Source organism: Syzygium oleosum, unplaced genomic scaffold (genome assembly GCF_021117445.2).
Source record: "Syzygium oleosum isolate NSW1041296 unplaced genomic scaffold, Sole_v2.1 Sole_v2.11, whole genome shotgun sequence".
NCBI lineage: Eukaryota > Viridiplantae > Streptophyta > Magnoliopsida > Myrtales > Myrtaceae > Syzygium > Syzygium oleosum.
The window spans coordinates 10,560,609-10,582,824 of record NW_026607495.1 but is presented as its reverse complement, the minus strand read 5'-3'; the positions used below and the strand labels follow the sequence as shown (position 1 = coordinate 10,582,824).

The 22,216-nt window shown below is 39.9% G+C and overlaps 1 protein-coding gene and 1 long non-coding RNA gene across 2 annotated transcripts in view; both read left to right on the top strand.

Moving 5' to 3' along the window:
- The window catches only part of LOC115664159 (disease resistance protein RUN1-like), a 67,284-nt gene that overhangs the window by 2,664 nt on the left and 42,404 nt on the right, over positions 1–22,216 (top strand). Inside the window, exons 3-4 of the mRNA XM_056315779.1 lie at positions 6,713–7,602; positions 7,730–8,032. Of these exons, the coding sequence (XP_056171754.1) occupies positions 6,713–7,602; positions 7,730–8,032 (1,193 nt within the window). The remainder of the gene's footprint in view (positions 1–6,712; positions 7,603–7,729; positions 8,033–22,216) is intronic.
- Positions 8,856–9,424, top strand: LOC130139321 (uncharacterized). The gene is made up of 2 exons (XR_008817566.1): positions 8,856–8,976; positions 9,067–9,424. It is a non-coding gene; the product is annotated as an uncharacterized LOC130139321 (long non-coding RNA).

Genomic DNA, 22,216 nt, shown 5'->3' with positions numbered 1-22,216 from the left:
AAAATTGAGATCATAAATTTTTTGCCAACTCTTATCGGTCGTCCCATGCATACGTAATATGAAATACGTATTACGGTATTCTTTCCTTTTCCCATAGAGCGCATGTCTTTACTCTCAATACCGTACAGATGATAGTTTAGACATACTCAATGTCTAACTTGAGTTCACAAATCTACTCTATTCATAAGCATTTATCAGAACTCACATCTGGCATTAAAGACAGGTAAAGTGAAATATGTGGGTCATTTCACTTTCGGACATAATAATCTATATGTCCTCATCTTAACATTCTGTTAAGGCGACGTCCATGCTTCAAGCTTGAGCTCTCAATTATCAGCTAGATAACACAGTGAGTAGAGGCGATTACCCGTGTGAGTGGGCTAATCTCTCATCTATCCGACATACCTTTTCAATATAATGCACTCAGCATCGACATTCACAAACGTCATACAAACTTATAAGCATTAATAATAACAAACTTCATTAATAGTGAACATTCTGGGAAAATTACAATATTCAGTACATCATATTCTACACAGTCCTAGAGATCTCACATGACCATGGAAAACTTCTCTAGGAATCGGCTTCGTCATAGGATCTGCTATCATCCTTTGTGTAGATATGTACTTCACGTTCACTTCCTTTCGTGCAACCATGTCCTTGACATAGTTATATTTGATATCTATATGTTTGGTCTTTCCATGGTACTTGGGATCCTTAGTGTACGCTATTGCTGCTTGGCTATCACAATAGACCAATACTGGGTTTGCAGCATTCTCAGTTACACCTAAGTGATCCAAAAAGCTTTTAAGCCAAACAGCTTCTTGTGCCGCTGCTGATAGAGCCACGAACTCGGCTTCCATTGTAGATAAGGCTACACACTGTTGTTTCTTACTGCTCCAAGATATGACGCCATTATTCAGTAAGAACACGTATCCAGAAGTAGATTTCCTTTCTTTTAAATCTCCTCCCCAGTCAGCATCAGTATAGCCTTCAAGGTGTAGATCACTTCCTTGATAAGTCAGCGCATAGTCGGCACTTCCCTTTAGATATCTTAGGATTCTTTTGACGGCGATCCAATGTGCTTGACCTGGATTGGATTGGTATCTACTTACCATTCCAACTGCATAACAAATATCAGGTCTTGTACACATCATAGCGTACATCAAGCTTCCGACAGCACTAGCATATGGAACTTGTTCCATTTGCTCCTTTTCTTGTGAAGTCTTAGACACATTACAGCCGCTTAATGCTTCGCCTTTTGCAATAGGAGTATCTATTGGTTTACGCCTTTGCATACGAAATCGCTCAAGGATTTTATTCACATACGTCTCTTGTGAAAGGGATAGAGATTTCTTTGAGCGATCTCTTGAAATCTTAACTCCAAGAATGTATGCAGCTTCACCCATATCTTTCATATCAAAATTGGAAGATAACCAATTCTTGACTGTATTAACCAACTCCATACTACTTCCGGCAATTAGTATATCATCAACATATAATGATGAGATCACAAATTGATCTTTGGATCTTTTGATATATATACAATTGTCTTCACTAATCATTACAAAATCATATGCCATTATGGCATTGTGAAAACGTATATACCATTGTCTCGAAGACTGCTTAAGGCCATATATCGACCTCAATAGTCGACACACTTTGTGCTCCTGGCCTTTTGTAATGAATCCAACAGGTTTTTCCATATAAATTTCTTCCTCTAATTCTCCATTGAGGAATGCAGTCTTTACATCCATTTGATGTAATTCCAGATCCATACTAGCTACTATTGCCAGAATAAGGCGAATAGAGGTAAATCTAACCACAGGAGAAAAAGTTTCTTCAAAGTCAACTCCTTCCTGTTGATTATATCCTTTCGCCACAAGGCGAGCCTTATACCTCTCTATTGAGCCATCAGCCTTACGCTTTATTTTGAGAACCCACTTGTTCCCAATGACTTTGCGTCCTTTTGGAAGGTCAACCAATTCCCAAACTTGGTTTGATCTTAATGACTCCATTTTCTCTTCCATTGCATGTATCCATTCTTCCTTATCAGGGCACTTTAGAGCATCGTTCACATTCTTCGGCTCATCTTCATCTTGTGGGGCGATCATGAAAGCTTCTCCTTCAATGTCAAAACGTCGACAAGGAATCCTATTACGACTTGACTGTCATATGGAATGCTGTACTCCTGATGATTCACCACGTTCCATTGCGCTCCCACTCGAATGAGATAATGGTGGTGTCGTCTCTTTAAGTGGTTGCAATTGAGACTGGGTTGCATTCAACTCTCCATTTGTCACAATGCTCCCACTAACTTCACTATCACGATCCACAGATTCGTATAGTGAGTAATCACCACCTACTTCGCCCTTTTTAGGAAATTCATTCTCTAAAAATGTGACATCCCGTGATTCAAATTCAGTTATACTTCCGCTTTCTTGCTCACCTATGAATACATATCCTTTTGAGTGCTCTGAGTATCTTATAAAAATACTCTTTTTGCCTCTTGGGCCTAATTTTCCATACTTGTGAGAAGACTCACGAGTATAGGCAGCACAACCCCAAGGTTTTAGAAAACTTAAATCAGGCTTTCTGCCTGTCCATAACTCATATGGAGTAGAAGCAACTGATTTAGAAGGCACACGGTTAAGTATGTAGGCAGCAGTCAACAAAGCATCACCCCAAAAGGTGATTGGCAAGTTAGCATGTGCCATCATTGATCTAACCATTTCCATTAGAGTTCTGTTTCTTCTTTCCGCAACACCATTTTGTTGAGGAGTATATGGAATAGTCAGTTGTCTTTCTATTCCCTTTTCATCACATAGATTTCTGAACTGATCAGACAGATATTCTCGACCTCGATCGGATCTTAATGCTTTTATTTTCTTGTCTAATTGATTTTCCACTAAGCTCATAAATCTTTTGAAGCAATTTAAAGCTTCGAACTTATGAGAAATCAAATCGACGTGTCCGAATCGAGTATAATCATCAATGAATGTGATGAAATAAACAGACCCGTGTTCTTTTATATTCATTGGACCACAGATGTCAGTATGGATTAATTGCAAAGGAAATTCAGCTCTTGTTCCTTTTCCAAATGGTTTCCGCGTTGTTTTTCCTTCTAGGCAATGCTCACATATGGGCAAATCAACCTTTTTAATATTGCCTAATAAGCCATCTTTAGCCAATCTATTCATTCTTTGTTGGCCAATATGACCAAGTCTAGCATGCCACACGTTCACATCATTCTCATAAGAATCAGATGATGTAAATAAGGAATAACTAACATTAACTTCACAATAGTCAACATCTAATACAATGAAACCATCTAAGAAATATCCGGAACCATAATAACTTGTACCTAAACACAAGTCTACACCATTGTTATGGAAGTTTACATTGAAACCAAGTCTAACTAAAACCAACACTGAAACTAAGTTCCGACGAATCTCTGGAGCAAATAGCACATCATGTAGGAACAATTTGCGTCCACCGCGCATAAGTAGTTGACAGGTGCCAATGCCTCTGACCTCCACTCTTGAATTGTTCCCCACGTATATCCACTTCGTTCCTTGTGGAACTCGTCGGAACTCCACGAAAGCTCCTCTATCCTTCGCTACATGGTCTGTGGCTCCCGAGTCTACAGTCCACAAAGGATTAGATTCTGTTAGAAACACTGAACTAGACACATAAGTAGCATTTTCATGAATGCTAAGGGTTTCTACCTTCTTTGGCTCGCCACAGTCGCGAGCAAAGTGACCCTTCTTGTCACAGTTGAAACATTTCACTCTTGAAATGTTCTTCTTGAAAGGACGCTTTCCTTTCTCCCGTTGGTTGAGCCTCTGCTTCTTCCCTGAAGGACTTGGCCCCTTGCCTTTCCACTTCTTTGACCTAGTAGGGTGCTTCCTCTTGGAGCCCGAAACTCCATGCAAACTAGAACCAGCAAAGTAAATATCAGTTTCTGGTTTAACCGCCATGAGGCAATCCTCTTCCAGTTCAAGATGCCGCATAGCATCCTCGAAGGTCTTAATACCCTCATTGTGGGTCAAATGGATCTTCATATGCTCCCAGCTTTGAGGCAAGGAGCGGATCACTGCCTGCACCTGCTGTTTATCAGTGAGTATGTGCCCAGCATCCTTTAGCTCACTAATCATATTCGCCATATGCCTCAAATGTTGTTTCATGGTCTTTCTATGAGACATCTTATATGAGTCGAAACGGATAGTGAGTTGTCTTAGTTTGGTCACAGAAGTTCGACCAAATCTTGATGCCAGTGCAGTCCACATGTCTTTGGCGCTCTGGAAACGTCCGAACTCTCACATGATGTCATTGTCCATGCTGCTTAGCAACGTAATGCGAGCAAGAGAGTTCTTTCTTTTCCAAACAGCAAAGGCATCTCTGTCCCTCTTGTGTTGGGCAGTTGTCCCATCCTCAGGTTCTTCCATAATCTGGTTAAAAGCTTCGAGTGCCTCTTGCTCTTCCAGCACATATTAAATCTTGAGACTCCAAATCTCATAATTGTCACCATTCAATTTTTCTCCCTTATTAAGTTCAGCCACTATGTTCTTAGTTGCTGAAGCCATCGTATCTGAACATTTCAGACACATACGCACGAGTTATTAAAGCCTATCTAAATGCTTCATCAGCATCATGATTACATAAACTAATCATATTAATGAATAGTTTCACAAAAGGTCTTAGAGTCGAAAGTTCACTATGTTCCCAATCATCGTCTAAAAAACCCAATTTGAAATTACCATTAACATAATCATTTATGTAAAGAAATTGATTCTTCAAAAGTTATACAAACTTTGAAGAACTTCCCACATATAACATAACATGTGATATGGCAATATAAAATGAGAAATCACAAAAATTCATAGCCATATATGTATTTCATAACACATTCATAAATATTTAAGAACATGTAATAACAACTTGAAACATATACAGAATTGATTCCAAATCCCAAAAGAATAACATCAAGTATACCAATCTAACACATAGATGGGAAAGGACTCATAAAATTCTTTAGAAAGTTTTATTTTCTTTGGAACATAAACAGAGGCTCCCGAAAAACCTCTAGATTCGGGCCATGATTTGCGCCGAGACCCATTCAATGCAAGGGTTGATGTTCTTCTTGCCCCAACCCTTATGTATTCTTGCACAAAATTCTCCACAAGCATCTTATAGCTTGGACCATTTAAGGTTTCTTTAACCTTATCAAGCATTCTTCCCAACTCATCAGGCATAGTGCATTTTAGGGCTCCGACCATTACATATTCCGGCATTACAAAACCGTTCCAAATGATATCCTGTATCATTTTGTTGACCTTGATGATATGTGTCATCATATCATCTTTAGCGTCCCATCGATAAAGAGCTAGCTTGACTCTTAGGTTTTCAAGCTTCTTCTTTTGAGCTGCCGTTCTTGGGATTATCGGAGTGCGTCTCAAACGTACCATTGTTCCTGCAACGAATGCAGAACGAAGGATTACTTATAATCCATGATACATTAAGATAAGGAATGCTTATTCATATACATATGATCTAGCATTTGTATTTCAAAAAACTATAGAGAAATACTAGAGAAAATGCCAAAAAATATACCTCTAAGTACGTGTACATAGGGTTTATTGTGCATTTTCACATTCATAAGTGCAGCAAAAATGTAATATGAATACACCATAACGTAGAGCATTCCGATACGAGCACGTCGATACCAAGAACGCCCAAATCGGAGTTCAAATGAGCTCGAACGGGCCAAAAGAAATAACTGGGTCATTCTGCCGGTTTGAACCGGTCCGGTCCGACCGGTTTGACCGGTCCGGTTCGACCGGTTTGACTGTTCCGACCGTTGACCGGTCAACGGTCAACCGGTTCGGTCACGGTCAACCGAGTCGGGTCAACGGGTCAGGTCAACGGTCAACCGGGTCGGGGTCTCGGGTCGGGTCAATGGTCCGCTTTCTGATGACGTCACGATGACGTCATCATCGGCGGTTAGCGGCAACCGACACGAAGTTTCGCATGGCCGCGCGTGGCACGCACACGCCGTCGCGCGCACTGCCCTTGTCGGCGCGTGAAGGCGCGTGCGGCGTCCTCTGGCGACGCGCCGCCCATCATTTTGCTCGTCTCGACGAGCCCTTTCTGTTTATACAATAAAATTCAAGTTTTTACGAAATACAAAAATCGAAACATGTATGAACAGTTCGGCGACGCGAAGAAAACGAACAAAAACGAGGCCAAAACGAAAAAACAAGCAGTATACACTTCAGACGATACATATGCATGATCGGAAAACAAGTAAACGGGCTCTGATACCAATGTTAGGAAAACTGAATTCCCGATCGTCACGTTCGAAACATATTCGGAACGAATTCAATCAATGCGGAAAACGTGCCCGAGGACCATCAACTTGTATCACCGATCGTACAGGTATATCACACAATGAACATACCCGGTATTGTCACAGATTAAGTGCCACTTTGCGCTTGAGAGTTCTTCGAATGTCTTTCGTACTCGCGTGCATTCCGAAGCAAAAGCAGAGAATACGTTGTATCAAAAGAGTGTGTTTGCATATATGGAAAATCACGTCTGTTTTCCAAGGGGTGCCTTCTATTATAGATAGGCAAATAACTACCTCGTGGGCCCTTGTGGCTCACGGGCCGGGTTTGGCCCATCTTGGGCGGTCTACCCAATATGTCTTACAACAACAAAATCAGTCACTTCTTTGATGCTTGCAGTTTCCTTAAAGACGTCCGGGATGAGATTGTACAAAAAAATTTGGTATCTCTGCAGAATAAGTTAATTCGAGATCTCAAGAGAGGAAATTTCCAAGAAGTGAAATTCTCCGATCAAGGCACCAAAGTTATAAAATGCCAATTCCGACGAAAAAGAGTTCTCAATGTCTTGGATGAAGTGGACGACTTCGAACAAATCAAACCACTGGCCGAGAATCTGACTTGGTTTGGTCCGGGAAGTAGGATCGTCCTAACAACCCGAAGGAAAGATGTTATTAAGCATTACAAGATTCAAGAAATCAATGAACACGAGGCCTTACCTATGAATGAAAATCATGCTCTAGAACTTTTCTGTAAGCATGCTTTTCGACCGGGTCATCCCGATGACTACGGTTCTCTGCCAACCGAAATCATTTCGGCCGTTGGGAAGCTTCCTTTTGCTATTGAAATTGTGGGGTCATATCTGAATGGGAAGAGCCCAGAAATATGGAGAGAGACTTTGGATAAATTAAAAGGAGAGCTGGAAAAAGGAGTGGAACCAATGTTGAAGGCATGTTATGATCTTTTGGACGAAAACACAAAAGATATATTCCTTGATATAGCATGTTTCTTTATAGGGGTTGATAAGACAATCCCCTATTACATGTGGGATGCCCATAAACGTTTCCCAAATAGAGGTGTTCATGAACTTCAAAATAGGTCTTTCATAAAAATTAGCGAAGAAAAAGAGTTTTGGATGCATGACCAATTAAAAATCCTAGGAAGAGAACTTGTGAAGAAGGAAAATCCTAAAAACCCCGGGAAGCGCAGTAGGCTATGGGATTACAAAGATGTCCAAACAACATTGCGAAAAAAGAAGGTAAAATCACACTGAGATTTCTACAGAATTCTTGTTATGTTTTCCTCTAGACAGATGATTACAATATTGTTTCATTGAATATCTTTGTTCTAATTTCGCACTTCACTTTTTTCCACCGAATTGGCAGTGTACTGAAAATGTTGAAGCTCTCCGTGTAACCCCCAATTATAATCAAGATGAACCGGAATGCGACTGTCCTCATTACGACAATTTTCATCATCTATCAAATCTGAAGTTTCTTGAATTGAATAATGTTGGTATTGAGGGAAATCCTGAGAATCTTCTACTTTCAAACCTATTATGGCTTGATTGGCATGGATGCCCTGAGAAATCTAATTTGTTTGCATTGGATATGAAGAAACTGGTAATTCTCAACTTATGTTCAAGCCGAGTCACATTGAACTTGGAAGACTGGGAAAATCTGATGCTGGTAAGTCGCGTTTGTGCTTGTGCGCTTCTTTTATGTACAAACGAGACATTATAGTTGTCGTAACTAAACATATGAATCATATTGTTTTTGCAGAATGCGGAGTTTGAAAGTCCTGAACCTAAAAGGTTGTCCTTGGATCACTGCATCTCTGCGATTCCCTAACTCAATGTCCTTAGAATGCTTGATCCTGGAAGGTTGTTTATTAGCAACTTCAACAATTGATGAATCCATTTCTAGATTAGACAATCTAGTTTCCTTAAACATGAAGCATTGCTTATCAATTAAACATTTTCCGCAAGCACTGTGTTCCCTGAAAGCATTGAAAGAGCTCCTCATTGATGGAACTAAAATTGAAAGACTTCATTTCGAGGAAGGCTCTCTGCCAGCACTTGAAATTCTCAGTGCTTGCGAATGTGAAGTATTGGGTGAAGTCACCGAGTCCATTGGATTGTTAAAGAATCTTCAGAAGCTTACTTTAAGAAGTTGCAGACAGCTAAAAGGACTTCCACATTTCATAGGAAAGCTTGTTTGGCTAAGGCAAATGGACCTGTCGTACACCTTAATCAATGAATTGCCTTCTTCTGTCAAGGATTTGAAAAATCTTGAAGTGCTAAAGATGGTTCATACTTACCTAGAAGAATTTCCTGAAGCCATAAAAGATCTTGAGAAGCTTCAAGAGTTGGATTTCACCCACTGTGAAAGTTTGAGCGGAGATTGCCACATTACAGGGTTGACTTCTTTGAGGATCTTGAGATTAAAATGCACAAGAATTTCTCGTGTGCTTGCCAGAGATCACAGGCAATTTAGTCTCTACATCCTTGACTTAGATGATGGGGTCGATAAGCAGATGGTCTCATAATTTCACTCTAGCTCAGACTTGTTACTGACAAAATGCAGATGATCCTGTGTATGTCATGCTTTAGTCTTGAAGGTCCAAAACGAAGGTATGTCTTGGAATTTTCTTATCCATGCGGACTTAAACGAGTTAGTGGCCAACTGAGAAAGTTGCTTTGTTAGAATGCTCCTCTTGACAGATTACATAACTAAGGATGTCAGAGCCTATGAATTCTGCATCAGTGTGCGTGAATAATGTCAAGCTATGTTCCTAAAGAGCTTGAACTTGAAGGGTCTTTAGAATGTTGAGTCATTCAACAAAGAAAGAGAGATATAGTATTTGGAAAGAAACCATTTTTTGTTCCCTTGTCCTTTTTGTGCTTGATGACGCTACTTTTCTTTTGATAGCATGTATCTGGACCTTCCTATCGTAGTTTACTCCTTGTATCTGTGATCTTTATATGTTTCCATCATCTGTGGCCGTCCCATGATTGGCAGGTGTAACTGTAGTTGATTTATTTTTTATGTGTCTCAATTTATTGAGTTTTTTATTTGTAATTATGTTCTCTCTCTCTCTCTCTCTCTCTCTCTCTCTCTTCTTTCTCTGTTTTCTTTTTTCTGCCTAGGGCTATAATCAGCAGCAAGAAAAAAATAGATTGTTATCACATTAATTTAGTACATTCGAATACAATGATCCCCATCTTATGACTACAAGCATATACTGCCAAATTCAATTTGAAGTGATAGACGACAAAGCAGAGGGATTTCTTTGGAAATGCAAAAGGTTGAGTTTGAATGACCTAACGGCATTTCTTTGGTTTGCTGCTTGCAGCATCCTACGATTTTATTTGCTTTGTCATTGGTGCCAGATGCAAAACAAGTCTCAAGGAAATTTCCGCAAGCTGTTGCTAAACCCAATTCGACTTCCTAGTTCTATACATGCTTGCTTCATATTATGTTGTTTTCTCATTGTTATAGTGGTCCTCTCACTAGTTCTGTCGTGTTCTAAATTTGCTAACGCTCGTAGCTTATCTTCACTTTGTTGGTTTCTCAGCAATCATATGCCAGGATTGAGTAATCTTCCCGTTGGAGCTTGTATTGCCCTGTCATTCAATTTCATTTTCCTATAAATGGTTTTGCGAGTTCATGAATTCACTGATGACCCTAGACATTAAAGAAAAGTTGTTTCTCATGCGTTTAGTGGGTTGAACATTCAATGAAGACCCGACCTCCAGAGATGAACAGCCCAGGTTCTTCTCAGTTTAGGAATCAAGCTTCTTGTTCTGGTCGGAAAATAACGCCTAGCTACCAAGTAATCATTTTGAGGGCATCAGTATTCCGTAGGATACATATATTATAAGCACATTGCTGAATGAAGGATATGAAGTGACAGCAGCAGCTTAATACATTTTTTTTTTGTCGAAACAGCAGCACCTTAACATATTGCTAAAAATGTGGCAGAATGTGAAGTGATGGCCATCAGAATTAAGAATATTGTGGGTCAAATGACTTAATAGAGTGTAGTGGTTGTGAGCTTATATGGTCATCATTTGTTAGTCCATGTCGAACTGGAACCTTTATCAAACCGAGAGGGACAAAGATGGTTGCTTGAAACTCGATGAAGGCGAAATTCAAAAGTTCCTTATAAACGAAAAGTCTCGTAAAAAAGTGAAATATCTCAGGAAAAAAAGGGTTTCGATCCACTAGGCTCTTGATGATTGTTCATTTGGAGTCCAAGGCTTGGCTTCGCACCTGGAATAAGTAATACTCAGAACCTTCCAAGAATTACCGATGAAAATGTACAAAAAATTTGTGCATGGTGGATACCCATTTGCTTCAGCACACTCTTCCAGGGTCTCTTTTTCTGGCTTTTTCACATTCCTCTCATAGGTTCATCCTCCATCCTCTTCCGCTTTCTCTGTCTGGTTGCTGCTTCTGGGTAGTGTTGTCAAGAAATCCATTAGATGCAACTGTGCTGAGAGAAAAAACTGAACTGAATGCTTGGTTAGGTCTATGTGACCCCAAGCTATCTATTTATAATAAAGCCAAAAATGCCAAAATTACAATATTACCCTTATTGCTGCAATATATAAAATAATAAAGGAAATAGACAGATATGCCCCTATTGGTCAAGTACTCTCAACACTCCCCCTCAAGTTGGAGCATAGATATCACACATGCCCAACTTGACTAAAACAAGATGAAACGATTTACTCCCCAATCCTTTAGTCAACACATCAGCAAGTTGATCACCGGATTGAACAAAGGGCATACAAATTAAACCACTCTTCAACTTCTCTTTGATAAAGTGCCTGTCAATCTTCACATGTTTTGTACAGTCGTACTGTACAGGATTGTGAGCAATACTAATGGCGGCTTTATTATCACAATATAGCATCATAGGAATAGGAACATATACACCAAGATCTTCAAGTAATCCTTTAAGCCATAACAGTTCACAAACTCCATGTGCCATTGCACGAAATTCTGCTTCAGCACTAGATTGAGCAATCACATTTTGCTTTTTGCTATGCCAAGTCACAAGATTCCCTCCTAAGAAAGTACAATACCCAGATATAGACTTTCGGTCAGGAGATCCAGCCCAATCAGCATCTGTATAGGCTTCAACTTTCAAGCCATCACGAGAAGATAAAAGAATCCCTTTTCCGGGAGCAGACTTCAAATATCAAAGAATTCGAAGAACAACATCCATATGAGTAGAGTATGGATCATGCATAAACTGACTCACTAGGCTCACAGCAAAAGCAATATCAGGTCTGGTGTGTGATAAATAAATCAACTTGCCCACTAACCGTTGATAACGACCCTTATCTACGGGATCACCATCCTTTTCTCGAAGACGAGTATTGACCTCAATAGGTGTATCAGAGGGACGACATCCTAATAACCCAACTTCTGTTAAAAGATCAAGGACATACTTCCTTTGGGATAGAAAGATACCTTTTGAATATCTGGCAACTTCAATCCCAAGAAAGTATTGGAGCTTTCCAAGATCCTTTATTTCGAATTCTTGTCCAAGAAAATTCTTCAACCGGCTTATCTCATCAGTATCATTCCCTGTGACAATAATGTCGTCTACATAGACAATAAGAATAGTGACTTTAGCACCTGATCTCTTCACAAACAAAGTATGATCAGCATTAATTTGTTTATACCCAACAAGGGTCATAGCTTTCTGAAACCTACCAAACCAAGCTCGAGGTGATTGCTTTAAACCATAAAGTGCACGTTTCAGCTTACACACTTTACCTTGAGTTTTGTCACAAGAAAAACCTGGAGGAATCTCCATATATACCTCCTCTTCTAACTCTCCATGAAGAACGGCATTCTTCACATCTAACTGCTGAAGATCCCATCCCTGGTTTACAGCACACGAAAGTAACACTAGAACAGTATTCAACTTGGCAACAGGAGCAAAGGTTTCTTGATAGTCAATCCCATAAGTCTGAGTAAATCCCTTCGCCACCAACCGTGCTTTATATCTGTCTACAGTACCATCCATATTCTGTTTGACTACAAACACCCACTTACATCCTACCGGTTGTTTCTCAGGAGGAAGAACAACAAGATCCCACGTGTCATTTTTCTTCAAAGCATGCATTTCCTCCACCATTGCTGTCTTCCACTTCTCATCTGCAAAAGTTTCTTGCCAATTCCGTGGAATAGAAACAGAAGATAGAGAAGATACAAAAGTACGATAAGAGCTGGACAAAGAGTCATATGAAACAACGTTGGATATAGGATGTTGAGTACAAGTTCTAATACCCTTTCGGAGTGCGATAAGAAGATCAGAAGGAGAAACCTCATCAGAAGGAGTGGTAGAATCCGGATCCAAAGATGATGACTGAATAGGCAATGTATCAGTGGTCTTAACCTGCGTGTTGGTAGTGGAATTCCTACGACGATATATCTTCAATGTTTCCCCACTATTAATCCGCCTTTGAAAGATACCCATACTTTGCTTAGCAGGTGTGGTCTCCCCCTGAATCTCTGATATCTCCCCCTGAAGTATTGCATTATTCTCTACTTGCGTTGCATCGTTCTCCTCTTGAGAAGGAGAAGGAGAACAATCAGAGACTATTGGAGGAGGAGGAGAAGGAGGAGAAGGAGAAGAGTAAGTAATATCCTTAGGAACATCTAGAATTGGCAACACCTCTACACTAGGACACTCCCCCTGAAGAGGTGGAGCAGAATAATAAAAAGTAGACTCATGAAAAATCACATCCATAGATATAATACTGCGCCTAGAAGGAGGATGATAACACTTATAACCATTTTGAGTAGCTGAATACCCAAGAAATATGCAGTGGAGACCGCGGGGTTCCAACTTACTCTTAGAGGTAGTGTTACGAGCATAACAAACACAACCAAAAATTTTTGGAGGAAGAATAAAAGTTGATGATCCTTATAAAACATCAATAGGTGTGCGAAAATCAAGAATTCTAGTCGGCATCTGATTGATTAAATAGGCAGCGATTAAAATAGCATCACTCCAATACTGAGAAGGGACATGACGTGCAAACATAAGAGACCTGGCGACCTCTAACAAATGTCGGTTCTTTCTTTCGGCAACACCATTCTGTGCTGGGGTATCAACACAACTGGTCTGATGAATAATGCCATGATCAAATAGATACCGTTGAAACTGACCTTCAGTGTACTCAATGCCATTGTCAATGCGAAGAATTTTCACAGTGGCGTTGAATTGAGTTTGAATCATTTTGTGAAAAATTTGAAAATAACGAAAAACGTCACTCTTATGCTTCAACAAATAAACCCAAGTTGCACGAGAATGACAATCGATAAAAGTAACAAACCATCGATGACCAGAAATAGAAGTACGTCGGGAAGGACCCCACACATCAGTATGAATCACATGAAAAGGGAAACGACTTTTATTATTTGAAGATGAATATGTAGAACGAGTTTGTTTAGCAAAGACACAAGCTTCACAAAAAAACTCATCTTTATTACAAGCTGAAACGAGACTCGGGAAAACATTTTCTAAAGTTCCTAAAGGGGGATGACCTAATTTACAGTGCTACTGATGGAGATCTGTCAATGCTGAATTAACTTGATAGGGCGTAGTACACGACATAGAAATAGAAACCCCACTACCCTCGAGCAGATAAAGACCACCATCCAATCTACCATATCCAATCTCCTTCTCCGTTACCAGATCCTGGAAAATATAGTAAGAAGGGAAAAAAGTTACTTTACAATTTAAGTCTCGAGTCAAACTACTAATAGAAAGGAGATTAGTAGAGAATGATGGAATATGTAAAACAGAAGACAAGGGAAGAGTGGAGGAACAATTGATAGACCCTTTTCCAGCGATGGAAGAGAGGGTTCCATCAGCTACACGAACTTTGTCTCTACCGGAAGTAGGGGTATATTGATGAAAGAGACTAGAAGAACCTGTCATATGATCTGTAGCCCCTGTATCAATGATCCATGGGCTAGAAACAACAGATGTATTATACCCCCCAAAGAAGATACCTGAAGTGGCTAGATTTGAAGCAAAATGGGAAGACGAATTGGCAATCGTGGAGGAAGCAGCAAGAGTAGAAGCTTTCGAGACGTCGAAATGCCTAAAGTTCTTCCCCGGGATAAACCGATATCAGTAGTAGGTGTAGCAGTAACAGTTTCAGTATGATTTGTCTTGTTTTTTGTCTTTCTCTGTGCCTTTTTTTCCTCAAAATCTGCAGGTTTTCCATGTAACTTCCAGCAGGTAGCCTTAGTATGATAAGGCCTATGACAATATTCACACTTCACAACTTCCTTAGGGGTATCATTAAATCGAGAGAACGAACCAGATTTAGTAATAGTGCCAGCACTAATTTGTAGAGCAGATCGATCAATAGTAGAGGACTGGAGCATCGCTGTCCTACGGCTTTCTTCTGAGTGAACTAGGGCATAGGACTATTCCAGAGTGGGGAATGGAGACCGGCTAAGGACTTGAACAAGTATCTGATCATATTCAACATTCAATCCTGCCAAGAAATCATAAACTCTTATCTTGTCCACATGGTTCTTGTAGGCAGCAATGTCTGTAGCATTAGTTGGTTGATAATCGGTATAATGATCTAGCTCTTGCCATAAACTCCGAAGCTCAGCATAATATTGAGATATAGTCATCTCTTTCTGAGAAGTGTCATGAACCCTTTTTCGAAGTTCATACACCTGTGCATCATTCCCGATTTGACCATAAGTATCCCTAGCAGCTGACCAAATTTGCGCCGCAGAATCAAGAAGCAAATATCCTTTTGCAATATGCGGCTGCATCAAGTTAAGCAAAAAAGACACTACCAAAGAGTCATTCGAGATCCACTTGTCTTGAGTAGCACCCGATGTTTCCGGCTTCACAGAAGTGCCATTGATATGACCTGTAAGCCCACGGCCTGCAATGGTCAAGAATACAGATCGAGACCATATCAAATAATTTGTGTCGTCAAGCTTCACAGAGATTGTAGCGAAAGTAATATAATTTGTACGGCCATCTCCTGTAGGTGGAGGGTTCTCAACTGAACCGTCAGACATTGTGTCACTGGTAGTAGGCTAAAAATATCCTCCAAAAAATCAGCAAGATCAGATCAATGGAAGAAAAAAATCGATTTTTCAAGATTTTGAAAACTTGAAAAAAATCGATGATTCTAATTTATCCCAAAGAATCTGAAAAAATATGGTGGTCCACGAACTGCAATGCTTTGGTCTTCACATACGAGAGAATTGTAGGCAAGCGGCAAGACAGAAACAATTCCAGACAAGAAGATCCAAAAAATCGCAGAAGAAGTTGAACCACCTATCGCGGACTGCAAAGAAGTTTTAGTTATGTCATAGAGGTGAAGTTTAGGTAGACACTAGATTCAAAGAATCACCTCATTAGTGCTGTCCTACACTGTGAAAGAGAGCAAAGGAGAAGATGAGAAGGAACTGCGGTGGGAGAGAGCGAAGGCGTGAAAAGAGGAAAAAGAAAGGTTGCGCAGAGGAGAGATTAGGGTTAGGGTTTCAGTTCAGATCTGGCTTTGATACCATGTTGAGAGGAAAAACTGAACTGAATGCTTGATTAGGTTTATGTGACCCCAAGCTATCTATTTATAATAAAGCCAAAAAGGTCAAAATTACAATATTACCCTTATTGCTGCAATATATAAAATAATAAAGGAAATAGACAAATATGCCTCTATTAGTCAAGTACTCTCAACAAACTGGAACAAGGAAAAGTGCATTGGGTTTGGACTGTCATCGCGCCTACATCCCAGTTAATTTATCGAGCACACATACCGTAGCTCCATGCTTAATTTGAATAAGAAAGGTAGTCTCAATCTTCAGAATACATATTGAAATACAATGTCATCCTTGACCAAACTATGAACATTTGATGGTGAAAACCTAATGAGAAAGCAGCAAATCCATCCGCAACTTCTGGACTGCAACCCGGGAATTGTGTCCCCCAGAGCCAATTTCAGGGTAGAGTTGGCTTTGAGACGACATATTTGTCTGCTTAAAGTAGATGCGATTCTCCAAGAGAGTTTGAACCCAAGATCAACATCCTGCCTTAACATTTCGGCCAATGGAAGATTTTCCAGTTATGGTCACAGAATCAGATCAAATAACTTTACCACTGCATATCTTGAATCTTTTTTCCTCGTAAAGAAAGACCATTTTCCTTGGATGAACTGAAGTTCTTATCATGATTCAAAGTTAATTACGAGTCAGGTGGTTCAGAGCCGAAAATGGGCTATTATTAAGTAAATCCTTTTCATCTGCACTTCTAAGGTCTTGTTTTCAGAATTCACTTGTTCTAACACGATTATCTTGAAGTTATTTTCGCAATAATCCATGTTGGCTAATCAACTTTTTCATTTGGCTAACTGTTAGCAGATCAACTTATTCATGATTACTCCTTGGAATCTGACATTCCACATGGCTTAATCAATTTCTCTTTTATTTCATTCATGAAAGATCAATTAACTTACATCTCCTTCTGCAATAAGTTATCATGCCATTTACTCATCTTTCAATTCCATTCAACTCAGAGTCTGGTTGTTTTGGCGTTGTTGGACTCGAAATTCTCTTATGAGAATGAGATCCGAGATATGAAGCATCTCGTGGACTTGACAGAAATGAAAACTGGATCTGATCTCACTATGTTCACTGTCTCATACATTCCTTTGCCATAGATTATAGAAATTGTGCGATTATGAGTGCATATTATCAAGGCACATTGGGCACTTTACCGGCCTATGATATCACTCGGCATGTCAGGTTTGAGAATATGGAAAGATGCTGAAAGGAACTTCCGAGACCACTAGGAGGCCAACATTGTGATCGTGCTCATTGGAAACAAGGCGAACCTGCATTGTCTCCCAGCGGTTTTGACTAGAGATGCACTTTCTTATGGACTGCGATGCTTTAGAGGCATGAGTGCCTTCGTGAAAGTGTTGACTCAGATCTGTCATGTGGTCAGCAAGAAGGCTCTCAACCAAGGCGATGACCCTGCAGCTTTGCTGAAGAGACGGACAATAAACATTAGGGACAGGCCAATTGTTGGTCTTCATGGGAAATCATAGTTGTGGTGCAAAAGATACAAAAGTTATTTGCTCTTCATGGCATTGTGCTCAAATAGGAACCAAGATATTAAAGTCAGACCTCGCAAAACCATCACGTAATTAGACAAGCCAATAGCATGTTTATGTTTGCTAGATGTTTCTCGAACAAGAATGACACTCGAGGGTACATTAAGCACCCCGTTATTGTTCCTTGAAGAACCGAGTATGTAGACTTCAATGGATGAGAACAGGTCGTAAGATGGAGAAAGATTTTGTTTCATTTAGGGTCGACAAGTAGTTCGTACAAGAATCATTTTCTGGTTTTGCTGTTTTAACACAATCAACATAAACAATTAACAGAAATCCTTGGCAAAAACACAGTGAATAAGTAACACGATTAAGCGTAACATAGTTGAAATGAATAGGTCCCATGGAAATTGGGTTTTGTAATCAAGTCGTTCCTGCATTCTCTCCTACTTTTGCCATCTTCTCCTTCTTGTTTCAGCTGCAAACTGTAATGTTATGGGCCAAAATATTGAATAGATAGCTCAAAGCCCAATTAACTTGTAAGAGCTCAACCCATTAACTTTCCAAGCCTTAGACCATGTAATCCCCTCTCCTTTCTCCTTCATTAGAGGCACGTGAAACGCAAAAGGGGAAAGAAACATAGACGGTGACAGTAACAAGAAGGAAAAGAGAGGAGAGAGAAGCTTGCACCTACACGCCATGGGAACCTCGCCAAGCCAAATTAGCTTCGTTTCACAAAGCCCGGTAAGTAATCGAACTCATTGTTCATCTAATCGGAGTAATTTTTGAAATTAGGCCATAAATTTGGAGTTATGTGAATTTTGAACTGCGAGGCTCAATTGAGGAGTTATTAAGATGTGGACTTATATAGAAATTATAGTTTAAGGCATTGTGAAGCCATAGGGTTTGACGAAAATTGATTCCGAAGTACGGTTTGACAGGAATGAATTTTTGAAGTTTTGCATGCAATATATGTGTAATGGACAAAGATGAACGTTCGCTATAAATGAGTTTCTTCGTTAGCATGTAGAAGTCATTTTATCGACGATTAAGCATAGTTTAATCGAGTCGTTAGTTAGAGTAGTGTATTACTCTGATTTTGATATAGTTTTTTGATTAATTGATAGAAAAATGAGTTTGTTGGTTCGAGAAACCTTCGTAGGTTGGTTTTCAGCTTTCCCAGGTAAGTAATGCTATCTCTTCTATGAGTTTGTAAAATTATGAATCGATATGGATTAGATATATTATCACTTATGAAATGGCATTTTTAATGCATAATCAAGCATTTACGATCATTTTGTCTATTTGAAATGGAAAAGTATATCTTGATTATAGTTTAAATTGATTACCTATGAATGGGTTGCGAAACCTTGTTATGAAAGAATTACAAAACGTTCTTGACTTTGAATATGGTTTACAAAAAGTTCTATGTTTGATGAACTAAATTGTGAAAAGAAATATGATTTGGTTAGTAAAGCTGAGTTTGGAAATGGATTTTGAATTTGATTGTGGGTTATCAGAGAATGTTGTTAGTGGATTATGCTTTATGTCTCTATGATTAGAACCCATTGAGGGGTAAGTATGTGTATTATTATCGGGACGTCCTTCTATAGGTGGAGACCTAGCTAGGGGATAAACTTGGTCGCCTTTGTCACGGGTGTTTAGCATGAGTATAATTGAGCATTAGATTAGTCGATAAAATGGATCATTGACGTTTGATTTGATAGAGATTGATCAATGTGATGGACCATTGATGATTGATTTGTTATTGTTGATTGATCTGAAATGCAAAAGTTTTATTGAAAAGGTATGGTCCACTTTTGATAGTTTACGTATATCGTAGAGTGGATATGGAATTGATGAGTTATGATATCATTTTATAAAGATACATAATGAATGTTCGATCTACTTAGAATAGATGTACTTCTCACTAGGCTATGGTTGTTCATACATTCTTTCCAAGTCATTTTCAGGTTCAGCTAGTGGCAAGTAGGACAAGCGATATTGACGGGGAATTTTGATAGTTGAATCTTAGTTATGAGTTAAGATAGATAGATATACCACTGAAATGGTATTTCTTGACATTTAGTTTGTTAGTTTGGGAAAGTATATATTCTTATGATGGATTTTAGAGCTCTGATTGTGTAACTAAATTATTGTTTATTAGATATATAGATGGATATATATATTTGATTTCGGGTTAATGTTGATTATGTTTGAAGTTGATCCTTTTGGTAAGAGGATGGCGATGTCATTGCCTCTGTTCTTGTAGAGTTGGGAGTGTGACACCAACTGAGTCGTCCAAATGTCGCTTTGCCTTATCATTTACCTCCCTTGCATACTCTGCTAGGGAAGCACCTTTAGACTTGATTCCAACCTAGTTCATCCACCGTGAATGTGTTTGGTCGTCCGAACATTTTTGCTGGATAGGATAATGTCGGATAGGATAAGGATAGGGTAGGATTTTAAATATCTCATCCAATATTTGTTGATGTCCGGATATAACATGGATTCAAATAAATATTATCCAAATGAATGTTTGATTTGCAGGATTAAAATTAAAAATAAACTATGGAAGTCATGAAAACTATTCGTTCTTCCACAATTAAACGACCTATAAATTGAAGGTTAGAACAGCCTATAAGTAATTGAAGGAGAAAATAGTTATTGGGCTTTGCAGAATTTTTCTGTGACATTCTGAAAATCCGACCTACTTGGAATTTATGAAATAGATGATTTATGGACGTGCTTGTAGTTAGATCTCGCCCGGAACTATCACTTCTAGGATACTAACCGATAGGGAATGGCTAATTAGGGATTTAAATTCGCGCGACCAAAGAAACTCGATCGTGAACCGACCTTCGACCATAAAAATTGTCGAGGTGACATTTTGAGCCAATGCAGGCCGATCCAAGGATAGTTAGGGATCAGTTCGCCGCTGTCATATCAGTGGATCACGGGTGATTCCGCTTGACCACGAGATGAACTAACGAATGACCCCAAACCTATACCAAACGATCGTGCCCGTCGGAACTAGCGATCGATCATCGCGATTACGTGACAACAGAGGTCGTCACGACTCGAGTGAACTTAAACGTGGCTTGATTTAGTATCGGCCACGGGTCGAATGTGCGAATTTCCCCAAAAGCCATCCATTAGTTCGAGATAAGCTCAAGTTACGTTAATTAAATTTAATCATTAATTAGAGATCAAGTTTGGGCCTCGGAAATTATGAAGGTCACGACAGGATAATTGGACGATGTTGTTATTGGCTTAGTCAGCCTCAGATTCGTCCGGATTCTTCAGAAAATTCGAATTCTAGCGAGAAATGGAAAATGACCGTTTTACCCCTGAGACTTTGTTAAGGTCAAGTATAATGGGAGAGGGGCAATTTGGTCATTTCACACCTACTTTAGAGATAGAAATTTTTGGACAATTTTGGCCTTGGAAATTTTGTGAAATTTCAATTTTGCCCCTAGATATTTTTTGTAAGGATTAATCTTGGCCGTCGATTTTAGGATAAGATCAAATCGTGGCCGTTGATTTGGAGATAGAGAGAGGGGTAGGATGGTCATTTGGCAAGGGTCTTAGACACCAATTATTGGTGTAATTAAGCCTATTTCTCTCTCTCTCTCTCTCTCTCTCTCTCTCTCTCTCTCTCTCTCTCTCTCCCTCCCTCTCCCTCTCCCTCTCCCTCTTCCTCTCCCTCTCCCTCTCTCTCACTCTCTCTCTCGGCTGACCTCCCCCTTTCCCTCTCTCCCACCGTGAAGTGGCCAGCCGGCCACCCTCTTCGCCACCATTCAACAGCCATGTCGGATAGCCGCCGTTCGGTCGTTCCAGACGCCGCGGCCTCGCCGCCACCACCTCACCATCTATCTCTCTTTTCCCACCATAAAACACCATCACCAGCCACCCTTTTTCAGCCAAGAGCAGCCGAGAAACCAGCAGCCCATCGCCGCCGATCGCCGCCGCTCGTGGACGCCGGTGAGTCGCCGGTATCCCTTTTCGTGAGACACCGCCGCCGCTGCTGTTTTCTCTCTGTCCAGCCACCGTTGAGGCCTCGATTTCGAGTAGGAATCACAAGTAAGTGATATCCTAACCCTCGCCTAGGATAACGGGTATTTTTGGGTTAGTTCGGGGCCGTTTTAGCGAGTTTTAGGGATTAATCATGGATTAATGGTTGGACTAATTTGGCTGAGTGGTTTGGATGGAATTGTGATAGTTTTTTTAGGTGAAATAGAGATTAGAATTGATTGGTTAGGTAATCGGAATGATTCCGGGTGATTATTGTGGTTTATTGCGCGAAAAAAGGGCCTAAATGCGCCGTTATGGTGATTTTCTGTGGTGGCCAAGTTACTGTTCATCCTGTGGCCGAATTGGTGCATATTGATGATTAAGATATAGTACATGGTGGTTCGAGGATTGTCGGTAGGAGTACGATGCTCGTGAATGGTGAAATTCGGCTGAAAATCCAAAGACTCGAGTTTTTGTGCATGTGCGAATTGAATTGCATTGGCTGATTTGTGGTGATTGTTATGGCTGGAATTAGACATAGAAATATTGAATTTATGCCCATAATCGTGGCTGTGATTGCGGGTCCATTGGCGACCTTGTGTGCTCGTTGAATTGTGGAATAATTGTTTGAAATGTGGCCCCGTTATATGCGTGTATGGGCTGAATTGAATTGGCTGGAAATTGGCCATGTTTTATGTGTTAATTGAGCATGTCAAATGCGTGAGATTCGATACAT